The sequence below is a fragment of the Echinococcus granulosus genome, assembly GCF_000524195.1.
Source record: "Echinococcus granulosus chromosome Unknown EG_S00074, whole genome shotgun sequence".
NCBI classification, from domain to species: Eukaryota; Metazoa; Platyhelminthes; class Cestoda; order Cyclophyllidea; family Taeniidae; genus Echinococcus; species Echinococcus granulosus.
The window spans coordinates 178,612-194,167 of NW_020170454.1; the positions used below are offsets into that span (position 1 = coordinate 178,612).

At 41.8% G+C, this 15,556-nt stretch overlaps 2 protein-coding genes across 2 annotated transcripts; both read right to left on the minus strand. All coding sequences in view use genetic code 11, as the record gives it.

Moving 5' to 3' along the window:
• Positions 1 to 1,063: 1,063 nt before the first annotated feature.
• EGR_07304 (Kinesin-like protein unc-104) lies at positions 1,064 to 12,005 on the minus strand (the record flags this gene model as incomplete). The annotated part of the gene is made up of 20 exons (XM_024496553.1): positions 1,064 to 1,110; positions 1,190 to 1,299; positions 1,452 to 1,614; positions 1,724 to 1,880; positions 2,274 to 2,511; positions 2,566 to 2,829; positions 3,315 to 3,538; positions 3,913 to 3,981; positions 4,366 to 4,451; positions 4,906 to 5,002; positions 5,074 to 5,237; positions 5,613 to 5,651; positions 5,948 to 6,088; positions 7,033 to 7,124; positions 7,285 to 7,364; positions 7,451 to 7,523; positions 8,058 to 8,214; positions 10,666 to 10,884; positions 11,470 to 11,548; positions 11,796 to 12,005. The coding sequence occupies 20 exons, from the start codon at positions 12,003 to 12,005 to the stop codon at positions 1,064 to 1,066; spliced, it is 2,709 nt and encodes a 902-aa protein (XP_024349029.1).
• Positions 12,006 to 13,246: 1,241 nt separating this feature from the next.
• Positions 13,247 to 14,926, minus strand: EGR_07305 (Kinesin-like protein unc-104; the record flags this gene model as incomplete). Its single annotated transcript, XM_024496554.1, has 3 exons — positions 13,247 to 13,412; positions 13,821 to 13,999; positions 14,714 to 14,926. 3 exons carry the CDS (start codon positions 14,924 to 14,926, stop codon positions 13,247 to 13,249), a joined length of 558 nt encoding a protein of 185 aa, XP_024349030.1.
• Between the last annotated feature and the right edge of the window lie 630 nt (positions 14,927 to 15,556).

Here is a 15,556-nt window from a genome sequence, read left to right on the forward strand (position 1 = left end):
GCAACGTGGACTTCCGTCAACCATTACAGTCTCGCGTTGGACAAAAATGGTTATTTATTATTAGGTCATGCCTCGCTTTAGAAAACTACTTAATATCACCCTTCGAAGGTAGGAGGTAATCCCTCACTCTCCATCGTGAAATATCGACCAGCCTTCTGCGCCATCTTAAATGCAAATTCACCTTCCTTCCTTTTTCTTCTTCGTCGACTAACCACAGTCCACACAAAGACTCGTGATTGTTAAAGGACTAGCTTGTGACCACTGCGGATCAACGAGGGCGCTGTCCCAAAGGAGAAGGTGACTATGTATGTGTCTGGGCTCTTTACTTAGTCATCGCTTCGGTGCCAAGTCCACAGCCCCCAGCCCATCTAACCGCCGATGATAAACCTGTTGTCCATGCTGACCCACCTTATTACCTATTCATGAATAGCTAACAAGGCTTTAAAACTGCTTCAGCGATAAAAAGATCCCAAAAGAAATTAAACAGAACGGCTGAAACAACTAACGATAAACTATCAAAAGTGAAGAAATGACAAGGTCTGTTATAATAGGAAATAACATTTTCTTTACATTCCGAAAGACTAAGCCAAAAAAGAATGTTTGTATCTCAGAAAACCGTATTTTACAAGCCTATATTAATAAAATTATTTTGTCAGTTTGTTTAGGTCAACCACTCATTGGTTTTGGGTTCCCTTGATCAAGTTTGTTGATGATCCGCTTATTTAATTCTACTCATGTAATCATGCAATAAATCCGCCTTAAATAAGAAAGAAAAAGACCAAAATATTTTAAAATATGTGGCTTGTATCAATAAAAACAAAGCCTGTTTGCTGAAATGACCAACTGCGCAAAAGCAGCTGGGAGAAATCTGTGAAATGTACTTCCAAAGTCGTGGTAAAATGTTGCAAGAATGCAAAAAGGAAGAAAAAGGCTTTTACCAAATGTTTTAAATACAGCTGTCTTTAGAAGCCCCGTCACTTACGTCCGAGTCAGGCTACTCTCCTTCCCTAGTTTTAATAAGTGGCCTTTGCGGGCATGTCCGAATGCTTCAAATGTTAGGGGTTTACGCATTAAACAATCCACAAAGGCACGTGTTACGTTCACCGTAAACTAAAAGGTAAAACAAAAGGACTGCTTGACTATTTTGTTCCGTGAGATTCTTTTGTCCTGTTAGCAAAACTTGGATTACAGAGGAAAGACTTCTTCACCTTTTGAATTTGGCAAAATTCGAGGTTTTCACCATCTTTCGTGTTCTCTACCGGTTCTGTTGAATACACTTCATCCGGTTTGCCGGGCAAGCTAAGACAGAATAATTAAAAGCCTTACATTTTATGTTAGGTGCCGGGCAAACAACTCTAGAAATTCTTCTAAAGCACGAATTAAATGGTGCTATAAAGCAAGACTAAACTTCTCGCAATCTTTTAGACAAGCTTTCCTTATCCATAACTCACGAGAACTGACAAAATACGCTGGTATAGTGGGAGGGTAGGCCGCGAATGGCCAAAATAGTTATCTTCCACCAAAAAACTTCACCAATTTGGAGATGTTCAGGAAGATATTCTTCATTCAGCCATGGACGTCTACTGCACTCCTCAGTTATGACGTCGCTTTCACCTAAAGGTGGTCAGAAAAGATGCAACTTGTCTTCTCACTTATTTTTCCATCCGCGCCAGCTTAAAATAAGTTTTACTAATAATTTGTAAGTAGTAATTCATCAGCTCACTCGTGGTACTATCCGCAGGAAAGAAGCGGCCTTCTCGAGCTTTCGGCGTTTTTCCATCGGCAGATTCGATCAGACATACGGTATCCAAACAATCGGGTATCAGCCTGGTCTCAAACCTTCCAAAAACAACGTCGTCAGAGTAGGAATCGCCATTAGCCTGCAACCAGTGAACGACATTTGTGGCAAAATCTAGTCATCGGCAAGACTTCATAAAAATCTACTTGACCTGGGTAAAAAGTGACGAATTTTAGAACCAACTTAGCGCATTTGAGTGTGCTCCCCACTTTAGAAGTTGACTCCAAAACATAAGTCCTGAAGAGTAAATAAAAAAATTGACGACCTCTGTCATGTTTTAGCCACATTTAAATTCATTCACAATGAGCCCTCTCTTAAATCGGTCGACAAGGTGCAAAAGCCTTTGCTCATCATCTTCTGCAGACCTTGAGTTACACGGTAATCCGGAGAAAACTGTTTACTTCCGGTCGTTATTCATCTCTGCTCACCACTTAGGCTTTTTCGCAGTGCTCTAACAACGGTGATTTTTACGTACCTCCGAGGTGAAATACTCGAGGTCATTAAAATGCAGTTTGGCATGACCTGTGCGTTGGCCGCCCTGAGAAGCCGGTCCAAAGAGAGGTGAGGGAGCAGGTGAACGGGGTGGCGATGAGTCATTTCTGGACTCCACTAACAACCGAATGAAACCCACGTGTTCACCATTGCGATTGATTAGTGGAAGCTCCTGCTCGTGCGACAGGTCGAAGTAGAGATTGGTCAGGTAGACGAGACACCTTTAAAAGGGGAATATGTGCGTTAAGCAGTCGAGAGTAAAGAGAACTTCCTACCTTCCAATGGGTCTAAACCACGGAAGTTTGTCGTAGAATGGATCAGTGGTTGCAGCATAATCCTCCTCATCGTCTTCTTCCTTGTTTTCCTTTTCAGCACTTTCATCATTGACATCTGCTCTTGATGCGTCTTCAGAGGAAGTTTTCAGAGAGCAGGAAGATAGTGAACCATTTCTGATTGGAAGTGAGTACAGCTGATTGAAAGCGCAAGTGGAGAGATCGCCTTCAGCATGAAAGTACTTTTGCATTTCAACTAGACGTTGACTGAAGGGTTGCATGAAAGGTATCGGACAATATGAAAGGTAAACGAGAATATATAGTCGTAGAAAGCTGTTTAGTCTGCATTTCCTTTTCGTTTCTTACGAGATTCGGTTTCCTGGCAATGCCGAAACTTATTCTGGAGCCGTCTAGAGCTCCTCGTATCTGTGTATAGACAGTCTTGTTGGGTAATTAGAGGCGGTCCTCACTCGTGGCTATTGAAATCTGTTATCCATGTTTTGTTTCGAGAGGTCGTTAATAGTCATGAAACTTTATGGTACTGGACGTTCAACTCGTCCTTACTCTCTGTGACTTAAAAGTCTACCACCTCGACGTGGAATCAGTTCAATTAGCCTTGACTGTGTCCAAAACTGCCCTATTATTATAATGGTGAAAAACTGAGCTGAGAAGGATCAGCTCCATCCGTCCCAAGATGAAGTGGCAGCAGTGTTTTAGGCATCAAATCAGTTTACATAAGTTAAGCCACTCACTAAAATGTTTGGAGACTCCACTTGTAGCTGAGACCGTTGGCTGTGTTGAAGGCTTCAACAGCAATAATACCTCGGTTAGAAGATGGCTCCTCAGCTGTAGGGTAGGGATTTAAACCATCAACTGTGCGGTTTCCATGATACTTTAACAACTTTCTCACTCCCGTCAATTCGTCCTTCAGTGGTGTGTAGGGGGTGTCACTCAGCATGACAAATTGATATTGCATCTACAAAAGTTAAGATAATTCACGGCGCTTCAAATTTTTTCATTCCGACATGAATATCTCCTCCACTGTTCACAGTATTGACTCCCTGACTGAAGTAGACGTCACCTCAACAGTGGTTTCATTGACCTGCTACTTGATAGGGATCGTCCAAAGCGAGGTGCCTTTTCTATACGAATGTACAGACTAGAAGATGATTACAGCCCCCTCGCCCCACCTCATGTTTGGTTCCTTTTAACACTTCTTCCATATTAGCATCATTTTTTAGGTTTTTAGTGATGTATCAAACCCCACAATGAATAGTCGGAAATGGGTTGCCTTTTAACCAATCAGTGATGATTTAATCTTAACATTGAATAAAAAACCGAAATTTTTACCTTTTTATTCAATTCGACGCTCATAACATTTGCCTCCTTCAGTAGAACTGCGTTATTCCACAGAATATCCTAGAAGAGAAATACTTGAAAGTGGTAGACATGACATGCCTTGCTGATGATTGACATGGTATCCTTTTACCACAAACACAGGCGTCTAAGCGATGTGATTTGTTGGGAGGAAGGAAGCAAAATCTCTTTTATTCCTATGTTTTAATTAACGAATACTTCGAACCAAAGGCGTGACCGATGTACAACGATCAAAGCCGTGGAAGCATACATTCCTGTGTGTTAGCTAGCCACCTCACTTGCTCGGACTTGAGTGGTTGGAAAGAATAGGCACAGGAAGTCCAAGTTGAAGAAGGACCCAAAGAACTCAGAATTTATAATGTTTTTTACTGATATCTGTTTATTTAAAGGAGGTGGGCTTAATACACCCTACCTACTTCAACTTACCCTTCTGGTGGTAAATCCGCACTGTTTCCAACACTGAAAAGCCCATCGAGCCAACTGGAATTCGCGATCACTCCAAACAGTATCCGCTGAAATTTGGGTCAAAAATGTGGAATTAGTGAATCACAAGTAGACATGTCCCCAACTGCCTCCCTTCAATGCAAGTCATGCCGAAGATGACGTGGTGGTGGATGAAACTGGTAATGAGGTAAGCCAGTCATTTTGAGGTCAAGACCCTTCCAGATGTAACCTAAATGCTCAGTGCCTTCCCCCTTCCTGCCCTCACTTATGGTTGCGATGACTAACGCAAAAACTTGCCATTCACAAGGATCCAGAACAACACCGAAGATCATTCTATCGTGTTACGACTTCTGCACCAAACATGCAAGGACCTGTCTGAATTGCTCCGTGCTTCCAGTTTTGAATTCTTCCCTATCCCATCTTAACACGGGAATTCTTCCATTTGACCACACTTCCCTCCCTGTCAATCACTCGCCACTGCGGTGCATTTTAGTAACCAAAATTAATTGAAGTGAAACTTACTTTCCTCCTCGGAAACGGAATCTTCCTGAACCATTGAAGTGAGTATGGACTGCTGTTCCACCTTTTCCTGCAGGACTTGAATTTGTCCTTCGTATTCCTTTAAAAATTGATGCAATTTTAAAGCTACTTTTCCGAAAAGTGGAAGGGTAAAGCAAGTACTCAACAAACCCTTCGTTGTTCATCAAAACGTCTGTCTATTTCCTCGCGCTCTCGACGATACTGCTCCTCCATTTCTAGCAGGCGTTCATCCATTTCTTTGCGCAAGTCTACGCCCTGCTTGTCAAGGAGTTCACAAATTGCATAGGTCCAATCCACCGTCTCTGAGAAGCTCGCTACGAGAGAAGTGAGGATAAGAGCACGACTTCATCACAGTTTTGAGAAGCTACGACGGGCTTCTGCGGGCTTAACTACAGAGTCTTGAATAGCACTTAAGCTTCTTTATTCGACTATATGCCTCAAAATTTGGTGAAAATCTAAGGATTTGTCATCTTTCGTCAAAAAAAGGAGAAAAAAGCCTTATAGTTCTACTTTTTTGCCTATTGCCTGAATTTGTCCCGACATTTCTTGTTGTCAATGGTCAGGTGGCAGTACAGAGGTACCGTGGAACCGCTACCTTTCCAGCAATTTCTTTTCATTAATACCCCTTTAAATCTGTCAGCCGGGGGAAAGTAGAGAGTACTTTAGGGTGTTTAGCATTGGCAACTTACTGGTCATATCGTCAGTACCGTTTGCCTTCCGTTCACGACCTTTAAAATGGAAAGAATTTGACTGCACACTTTTGTTCTAGTAAGCAGCGTTCGTTAGGGAAGAGTTAATTAGCTAGCATTCATGTTTTTTTGGTCTTTTTTGATCATTCTTAGTCACCACACGCAAATTAAGCATTAGCAGTGAAACAAAGCCAATTTATGCAGCTTATTTAAAAATTGCCACACACTACTTATATAGCTACTGTCATGCAGCGGCCCATCATTTTCATTACCAAATGTTCTCAAGTACTTGTGACTAAGTGGAGATTTACAAAAAATTAAAAGACGGCATTTACGAGTGAGTGGATTGTTAAACCGAAAGACGTGATTTTTCCCCAGAATGACACGATCGCCCGAGTGCAATTCCGTGGCACTTGAAATGAGACTGCCATTGAGGTAGCATTCAGCTCCACCAATCGGCTCAATGGCAACAACATCTACAAAAAGAAGATGCAGATTACACTGCTCCACTTCCACTTCTCTAATTAAAGGCGCTATTTTTGGATCCAAAGTTGGATCGCATTTGTGATAAGCGGGTCGGTCTGCATTGATCCCGCTGACCAATCAAATGTCAGTGCAGGAGGGGGCGCGCGCATTTAAACCAATTGAATAGATAACAAGATATGCTAAATTTGGTTAATTGAGCAGCTGAGTGTTTTATGGAAAAGGAATACACAAGAATGGCGGAATTTTTCAGACTATCCTTCCGTAATTCTCGAGGAAGTGTAATCTTGAGGCCTAATGAGAGGAAGCAGTGGATAGGCTTAAAGTGGAAGGGGTCCAGGACATCCTTTTTCCCTTTTTCAGGTTAAAATTATTCTTCAATACCTATTAAAATCCTTCCACTGAAAGAGATTAACCTATTAAACACAATGGTCAGAGGAGTATTCTCATATCTCATTCTGAGAGATGACTTTCAGCAAAAAGTGTGAACCTCCCCCCGGACAGATTTCTTTTGCTTCACGTGGGTGGCGGTAAGACACCTACCTACTGTAACTAAGTCCGGTGCAGAAACACGGTAAATGAAACCTCCGGCTACGACGTTCGGAAGGCGTTGGAAAGTGGGTGACTGAATGATATTTACCTTCCACCATTTGATCTGCACGCTTGCAGCACGGAGCTTTTTCCGTATATAAACTGGCGTGTCTTGTAACAGCATACAATTAATTCGATTGCTACAAAACCATAACTTTTATTTATCTCCTAACCTAGATCTGGAAATTAAAACTTACCTCGCCGACGAATAAAAAGTCAATTTAGATCCGCGCAAATTTGAAAACTTCAAATTTAGGTATGCGCAGAGTTGGGAATGCATAAATTGTTTTGGGGGTATAGCAAAGCACAGGAAGAAATTGACTTTTTATCATTTTTAAAAACGTACTGTCTTTCAGCATAAAGTTGCAATGATGCGGTTTGATAAAATTTCCAAGCAGACCAATGTCAAGATCGTCCCCTTCGTTGAGGTGACCCAATCTAAGAGAGGACGGAAAACAAACAAAGCACTTGGATTGGGAGCATAATCATGATTTTTTAACTTATTTGTTAATTCCAAAATTACAAGGTTTCCAGAATTGGTGGAGTTCTCAATTAAGCTGACTATTGTATAAACCAGATGCAGCTCAGCAACACTTACCGAGTCTTGCCCTGTTTTAAGTAGTATATCAGGCACTCAGACATGGTTGGATCCTCGTTTAAATTTACCAGATTTGGCGTCTAAAGGGTAGGCACATGAAGTAGGAAATTGAGGACCCTTCCATCACCCGGGAAAGGCGGCTATACATGGAATTGTGGGTGGTTACCTTAGGGGCGAAAACTCCTGTTAGCGCGCCGTCGGCATGGAGGGCGATGCCCATTCCTCGCAATTCCTGTTCCCTGAACAAAAAAGGTAAGAGACACAAAGTTGTTAAATTTACTACCTAATAGTATTTATTTCTCAACCTAAGTGTTAAAATACTGTTTAAAAACCCCAGTTAACAAATGATGCCCATCCCGATCGCTATGCCACTTATACTTCATTGTCGACATTTGTGAGAGTGACAAGTTCCTTTTTGTTGTTTTCATTTCAAATGGCATGCCCCGTTTTCCTTCTTTTTTCAACAATTCATCTCTTGTCTTCAATTTGTTTCTTATCACTAACAGGAATCGCATGGCATATTTGTCCTCTTTCCACTTGGGAAAAAACAGGACTCCGGTTTAAAGGTTCTTCTGTAAATCTTTTCCCACTATCGATTGCGGCAGTACTTAAAGAGGTTGTCCCACGAATTCAAGGTAGCAAACGGTTATGGGAAAGGTTGCGTGAGAAGCATCCTCAAACATTCAACCGTTTTAGAGGAATCGTGACTGTTTTAGGGACACCTCAACTTAACTTCGTAATAGTAATGTAGTGATAATGTTTATCTCACCAACCTTTGAGCTCGTAGCGCCTCTGTTTTCTTTAATTTCATCTCCAACGTCTCATTGAGTTCAGCCAGCAATTTTTCTGAAGCTCGCAACTCCTCGATGCGTGCTTCGTACTCCCTTAGCTCCAGACTTGTTTCCATTTTCGCGGGTACGTCAGCAGTACCTAAGGGAAGGGATTTGTTGACACAGACAGAGTTTGTTAAAAGCACAAATTTGGAGGCTTAGGTTTGTGTACATGTGGATATATTTAAGGGAAAAGTACCCCAAACAGTGAGACCTCTTTGTGAAGATCTGAAGTGCTACCTCTAGACTGTGAGTGTAAATTATATGGGAATAAAGAATCGAGAAGGGAGTTGACGGACCTCCAAATAGAGTAAGCGACAAATCATTGCCCTCCACAGATTGTGCAGTTAAAAAAAACTAGTAAAACACGATAAGATCTGGCCTCCTGAATCCATTCTCATCCGATTCTTCACCAGTGGTATGGTAGCGAAGCAGGAATTAGTAATTATCGCTATTGCTATACACAATACCCAGGGGTTGATTTGATTAAACTGACTAAAATCTTTCGTAATGAATGAAAACGTTTTCGAATATGCGCAAATTCATAGAATTAATGAACTAAAGGCATACGAGATGGATGAATGGATAAATACAGGATGGATGGATAGAGGATGGATGGACGTTTGGATAGATGGATGGATAGATAAATGGATGGATACGGGATGGATGGATGGATAGAGGAAGGATGAGTGTGTGGATGGATTAAAAAGGATGGATGGATGGATAAATGGATGGGTGGGTGGATACAGGATGGATGGATGAATACAGGATGGATGGATGGATAGAGGATGGATGGATGGATGGATACAGGATGGATGGATGGGTAGACACGGGATGGACGAACGGATATCCAAACTTCAGCGCTCTAACTCCAAATAAGTAATTGGTTCCCTTGGCTCACGCGTTAATTCACTGTCAGATTTTTACCCTAATTTTATTCTACTTTTATTTACCATACGCGTTCAGCATAGCTGTTTTTGCAAAGGATTTGGTACTTTCGGTGTGACTCTCCGTTTCTCCACTGGTACCAGTAAATCTTCACTAGGTCGACCAGATTCATTGCTTTCAATACCACTTCTGATCTACTCAATTTTGAAAATAAAGGATAGAATGAATGGCGATTCCTGCAGTTGGTGGGAAACGCTCGACTGGCTAAACTTCTTCCACCATCCCACCTCCCTTCCGGCACTTTGAGGGGTTAAGATGATAATCTGCTAAACCCTTTTGATGTCAACCGAAAGGGTCGACTTAATCTACACTGGAGGCTGTATTTAAAATCCCTTTAATACAAAGCCGCCTTTTTGAGACTTGTAGAAAAAAAACTGGCTTCTTACGCCCAAAACAAGAGCCCGGATACACCCACACTTTCATAAGACAGTTTAGTGTCAAGAGTGAAGTAGCAATTTTCTCCTCTGTGTCAGAAAGTGAATTGGGTGGATGTTGATGCTGCAGTCACAGGCAGGACTATTAAACACTTTGCTTTCCCCCTTCCCCCCTCTTTTGGGTTTGCGTACAGCTTTCAAAACATGCTTTTCCCAACACTAAGTATAGAACCACTAAAACTTTTAACATCTCTTAAACAAATTGCCAAGGGAAAGCGCAATGCTACCAAGACAACAATTTTGTCACAAAAGTTGACATCATGTGATAGCAGATGAAATAGGCACTGGAGAAATTGCAATCCTGTCAGCAATTACGTGGAATGGGAGGAGGTGGAGACACCCTTGTTTAAATTTGCTTGGTCAGATTACCGCCAGCCATTCCACTGCTTGCGTGCTCTTTCTTGAATCTATTTGTTTTAATAAATCACTACTTTGAAGACAAAGGGTTACCAAATGGGGACAAATTTTCATGAAATCTTTTAATTTTGCCTTATTCCCTCTCCGGATCTAAGTTGACATAAAAGAACTTCTCAAACCTACCTACTAGTCGGGTAATAACTTGGAACACAACCTCGTTCAGAGCTCAACGAAACCGAAGAGATCAACATACCAGTTTTGTGAAGCAGGGTAAAAGAGTCAAATTAGTACCACCTCTCTGCTTTAAAGCAACAGAAAGACAATCATTTCGTTTCACTTTGAAACTTGAAAGTGACAAGTCAGAAGGGCTCCTTTTCAGCTCGGTACAATCAAACAGCACTTTTTTACAAGATTCTCAAGTGCTAAGTTTAGATCTGCGATACTTCTACACAGAGACCTCCTTTTGAACTGGAGGTGGTAACGACCGGTTGAAGTTACCCAGCCTTGTTCCCAGGTACTGACGAATTGAGAAAATTATACACTTCATTTCAATTGCTTTCAGCTCCCATTTTTCCACAAAAGTAACCCAATTTTAAGATTTGATTCGACTGTCAAATCACTGTGTTTATGTCAGTCATGGTCTTGACTACGACTTCATCTGGTTGTGCTTTGAAATGCCTCCCACATTAAATCAGCTTAGACACCATGACGTTTTTAAAGGATAAACAAAAGTAAAAGCAAACGAGAAATGTGGAGAGCAAATCAGCTCCACCGCAAAGTAAGCATTTTTAAAAGGCGGCGCTTCGACTTACCTGTAATCGTGACACCTTTTTCCAAACGTAAGAGGGCTCGAAGTTGTTCCACCTCCAGTTTGAGTTCTCGAATAATGCGGGCATTGGGATCCTCATTGATGACCGCTTTGCAGACAATCTGTTTGGCCCTGTCAGCGTAGCGCAAAGTTGACAGCGTTTCCTCGTAATTCACGTCTGCCGGCGAGAGCGTAGCCAGCATCATTGTTCGCGAATTGCCACCTAAAGGAGTTGTCCGATTCATGAGAAGTGAATAGACGAGTTCAATATAACAGGGCGTTTATTTTTTTCCGCTAAAAGACTCCAAAATTAAACTATAGCCATCTGTCCGGGCAAATCCAAAACAGGCAAAAATATGGGTTACCAGATTGTTGTGTTGTCGTCAGTTCTTCAAAGCCTCCTGCATCGTAACACGCTTTCAGATACAAATAATAAATTTGCTAGTGGGGTATTTCCAACTTCTTTTACTTATCTTTCCCATCTGTATCTGGGTGATTCTACCTCTTCTAAAAAGTCCCAACATAAAGTGGCAACTTAGGAAAAATTGAACTAAAGAAGGCCGGTGACAGCTGAACTATGACGAGTAACACAACCAGACTCCTACTTAGAGATTCCGTTGAAGAACCTAAGACCGAGCCAGCAAATCACCTACACACAATCAGAGTAGGTTCATACCCTCCTTTGCTGGCGTGTTTGGAGAGAAAACGGTTAATCCTTCCCACCAGTATCACCTATCAGGCGACAGTTGTCAAGTGACATTAGCTATGACACCCTTCTTTCTGATCGTACTAAAGCAGATGTACTTACCCAGATTTTCGCGAAGGAGCCAGGTAAGAACCGAATCTCGGTAAGGAATAAAATCGCTTTTCTTTTTCTTTTTCGATGTCTAAAAGGTACATAAGCGTAATGCCTTTATAACAGAAATTGAAGTGTTCGGCCACCTCACAATGGTCCCTTTTAACTTAAAATTGGCAAGATATCAATGAATTGTGCATTAACGAATGTCATTTAATCCAAAATACGTCAACGATTTTATAGGGCTTAAATTTTCCTTCAGATATTTTTGAAGTCACGACCTTCAAGTAGCCAATCAAATTGGGGGAGTAAACATTTATCCAATCACAAGGGCTCACCGCCATCTCAGCCAGGCAGGCAATGACCTTGCCTAGCGTGGTGAGGGATCTATTTATATTGGCGCCCTCTTTGAGTCGTGCCCCTGTAGCTCCTGTCGCGTCGGCTCTTTCACTGCCGGCCAAATCGACAAGACTGATTTTGCTCACCTGAAAGAAGGGCTCAATCTTTTGACGTACATCAGACCCAAAATTCTTCTCTCTGATGTCCATGTAATAAAAAAACAGTGCACTAAAGTAACACCTTTCCCCAAATTTATGATGAAGAAGTTACACATTCACCTTCCCTTGGAAATTTCCAGATTATTGGACTATGATGATGACCAAACTATCAATTCAACTGTCACGTAGAAAGCCTAAAGAAGTCACTTCAAAGGGAGACCAGGGTAAATGGATTGCCAAATAAGGAAAGTCTTGTATTGCCGCCCCTTAATCCACTGACACTCCACTTTGAGTCCGCTTGTTTTTTGGCCAATGTGACAATTCTTTCGAGAGCTCAGTTGAGTTTTTGAAGGCTTTTTTGACAGACCTTTTTGGAACGCAAGTTTTAGCGCAGAACCAAAGCACACATAGGGAGCAATCAGAGGAGCAAATTTAACTTTAAAGAGCCACTCTTCCATTGAGGAGGAGTTAGGCACATTAGAGTTGCAGGTTGAAATTGCTGGGTGTGGAGATTAACTGCAGTGGATGTGGTCTTTCTCCAGATTACACCATGAAACCAGCCAAGTTTGTCAGCCTATTTTGAGGTTGGAAATCCGTTCGTGTTCGTAAATCTCCCCTTTCTAGAGCGCTATCATGACAGTGAGGTGGGAGCACATGACGGACTCACGAAGTGGTCACTGGTTAGCCAACCAAAAAGTGTGTGGTAGACCGAGCCTAAAAGAGGATCCAATCCCCCCTCCACCGCAGGGGACGATTAATTATTAAAGGAGTTCAGAGACAAGACGGGACATTCAAGTCCATTTGGTCGCCTATAAACCCGTTAATAAACCCTAATTTCCTCTGAGGCACTTCTAAGCTATGATAAAACAGGTCAATTAAAAGTTTTCACTTAATTTTTCTTGTCTTTACTCAATTCTTGCTACGAGAAGACACACAACCTGTTTACTTTGTGTTTGTTTAGTAAGTAGTTCTTGGACGAGTGAGGAAATAACTGGAAAAAAAGACTGAGATACTGACTAGAACAAGTCTTTCCATAAATTTTAAATAGATTAAAAGACAAATCTCGTTTGTGCTTCTCTGGTGACAATTGCTACTAAAAAGAGGACCAGGGTGCCAAGTAATTGACGCTCAAAGTAGAAAATAGAACTTTCACCTTGATCAGTCGTTCCACGAAGCAAAAGATAATTGTTAAAAGCGATGAGGAATGGAGCTTAAGCTTGAGACCGGTGACAGAAAAATCAGCTGAAGTTGGACATAAAAACACCTATTCATTCACCAAGTGGCCATCTTGGCTACTGCTCCCAATTAATTGTCTTCAGTTTATGTGCAGGGATGAAAGAGGCTACTTTTTCAGCAGCAAGTTGTGCTTGTGCGTCGATTTCCCTTTGGGTCACAAGAAGGGTGAGAACGGCGTGAGACCTGCTACTAGTCTCATTCATATTCGTTGCGGCAACAGTTCTGTGTTAGAAAAAGGAGCTCCTTTATGCATTGAAGCTGAATTGGTGGCACAATTAAAGAGTAAGTAAGCTACTGAAATTAGAATTAAGTAGCATGCCACTACATCCTGCTTGGTAATCGCTAAGCACAAAAACGTGAATAACTGAAGAAATTGTGAGCCTGTTTTAAGCGCAAAGCACCGTCCTAAAAGGTGATTTTAGTCTTGAAAATGAGATAGCTATATAATGAAACCACCGCGTATGGTAGTGAGCCCTTTTCCCCTCAAGAGAAAGTACAATCATCTAGAAGTCTTCGAAAGTTGTGCTTGATTCTACTTTAATGCTGATGTTACTTGTTCATGCAAATCCTTCAGTCAACTGACAAACTGTCTCTCTCCCCTCCATTTATGAGAAAGCTCTATATCCTTACCTGGACATATTTCCAGCCTCAATCAATTCGTTGATCTCATCGAATGACTGAACTGCACATCGGGACAGATCCTCCACATAGGGTCCATAGACTGGGTGTTCACGAACTCGCAGATTACTTTTCCCATAGGGATTCAGCAAATCTCGTACCCGCTCGCAGTAGATTTCCATGTAGGAAAGCTACAATGAGAAGTTAGGGACGTCAGTGCACTTAAAACATTCGAAATTCTTGGTCGAGGTTTTAAAGCTGAACCTTCGCAGAGCTTTTATCTGAATTCTCAAACTAATCCAAATTCTGTGTTAGTTAGATCTGCCATTTTAGGACCTGAAAAAATCTTGCCTCTTCAAAGTGCTCGAGATTTGGAGGAAAGTTCTCCTGATCAGCTATTAGCACTTAGAATAAACGATGGTTGTGCCCCACACTGACTTTTTTCCATTGTTTATACTCTTACGCGGGCCATTTCAGCCTTTAGTGATACAGTTGCCATGTTTATAGAGTGTAGCACTTTCCCTATTAGTCCCTCAGCTTTTTTATGCATTTGTAGAGGAGTCACTTCGGCACTCGTTCATAACAGAAGATCTTCAGGGATAATCTACACCCCAAAGTTCAGTCCTCTGAACGACTTTTTATTGTCAACTAGCAGCGCTGAGGTACACTAATCCGAGACAAAAAATAATCTGTGATAGTAGCATTAAAAAGTACGTTGAGAACAATGGCGCCTGCAAGGGCCTTACGAACAAAACAACCTGAAAGGCGAGGTCATTAAGTGCAAAAGGCGGGACTGAATTGCAGGCTCTGTGGTTTTATGTCTTGGTTGGTAGGTAGATTGAATATCTCACTCCCCGGATTAACGCCAATGCTACCGTTACTGTCAAAAGTTAACAAAAGTCAACCTCGACGATGCTTTGGAACTCCTGTCCTCTTTGCTTCTGTATCTTCTCCAGGCGGGAGAAGAGGTCACGACAGAGACGCGGTGACAGTCCCATGTGTTCCGGGTCGTCTGGCTTTCCCATCATGGTGTAGGACTTGCCTGAACCCGTCTGCCCGTAGGCAAACACACAGACATTGTAACCCTCCAAAGCGTGATCCAGTGCTTCCACGCCCATTTCCGCGTAGATTTTATTTTGGGAAGCGAAGTGGGGATCAGTGGACTGGAAGGCGCGAGAACAAAAAAACTTAAGCGTTCAAAAACTCCTCCGACACTGGAGGTAGGGGATAAAAGTATCGTAGTGTGCTACCTTTTAATCAGTCACTCTATCTCTTCTGTTTTGTGTACTTCCTCACCGAAAAACCTGTAAAAATTTATGCGAACAAAAGGAGTAGGCTTCGATTCAGAGATTTTGAAGATCTGTTTGAAGTTCATTTTCATGTGAGATGATTGGAAGTTGCGGTTGTGATGGATTTGGAAAATGAACCGACTTTAAATCTATCCAAAAAGTGTAGAAGTAGCTATGAGCGGATGGTATTCCATTAGAGGTCTTTTGAGCTGCAAGCTCTTACTGTAGCATTGAAAGAGATGTCACTTCAGCCAGTCCGAATGATGCTAGAAGAAATGGAAGCCTATCCACGAACACAAAAACATAAGACAATTTAAAGATTTGCTTCTAAGTAGCAAAAAAATTCCCTTTTTCATAGCAAGAAAAGTAATGCTAAACCATTCATCTGCATAAATCAGGTCAGATTAACCAAAGATCCACCCACGAGGCCACAGTGACTGAGAAGGAAGGCAAGGTGAT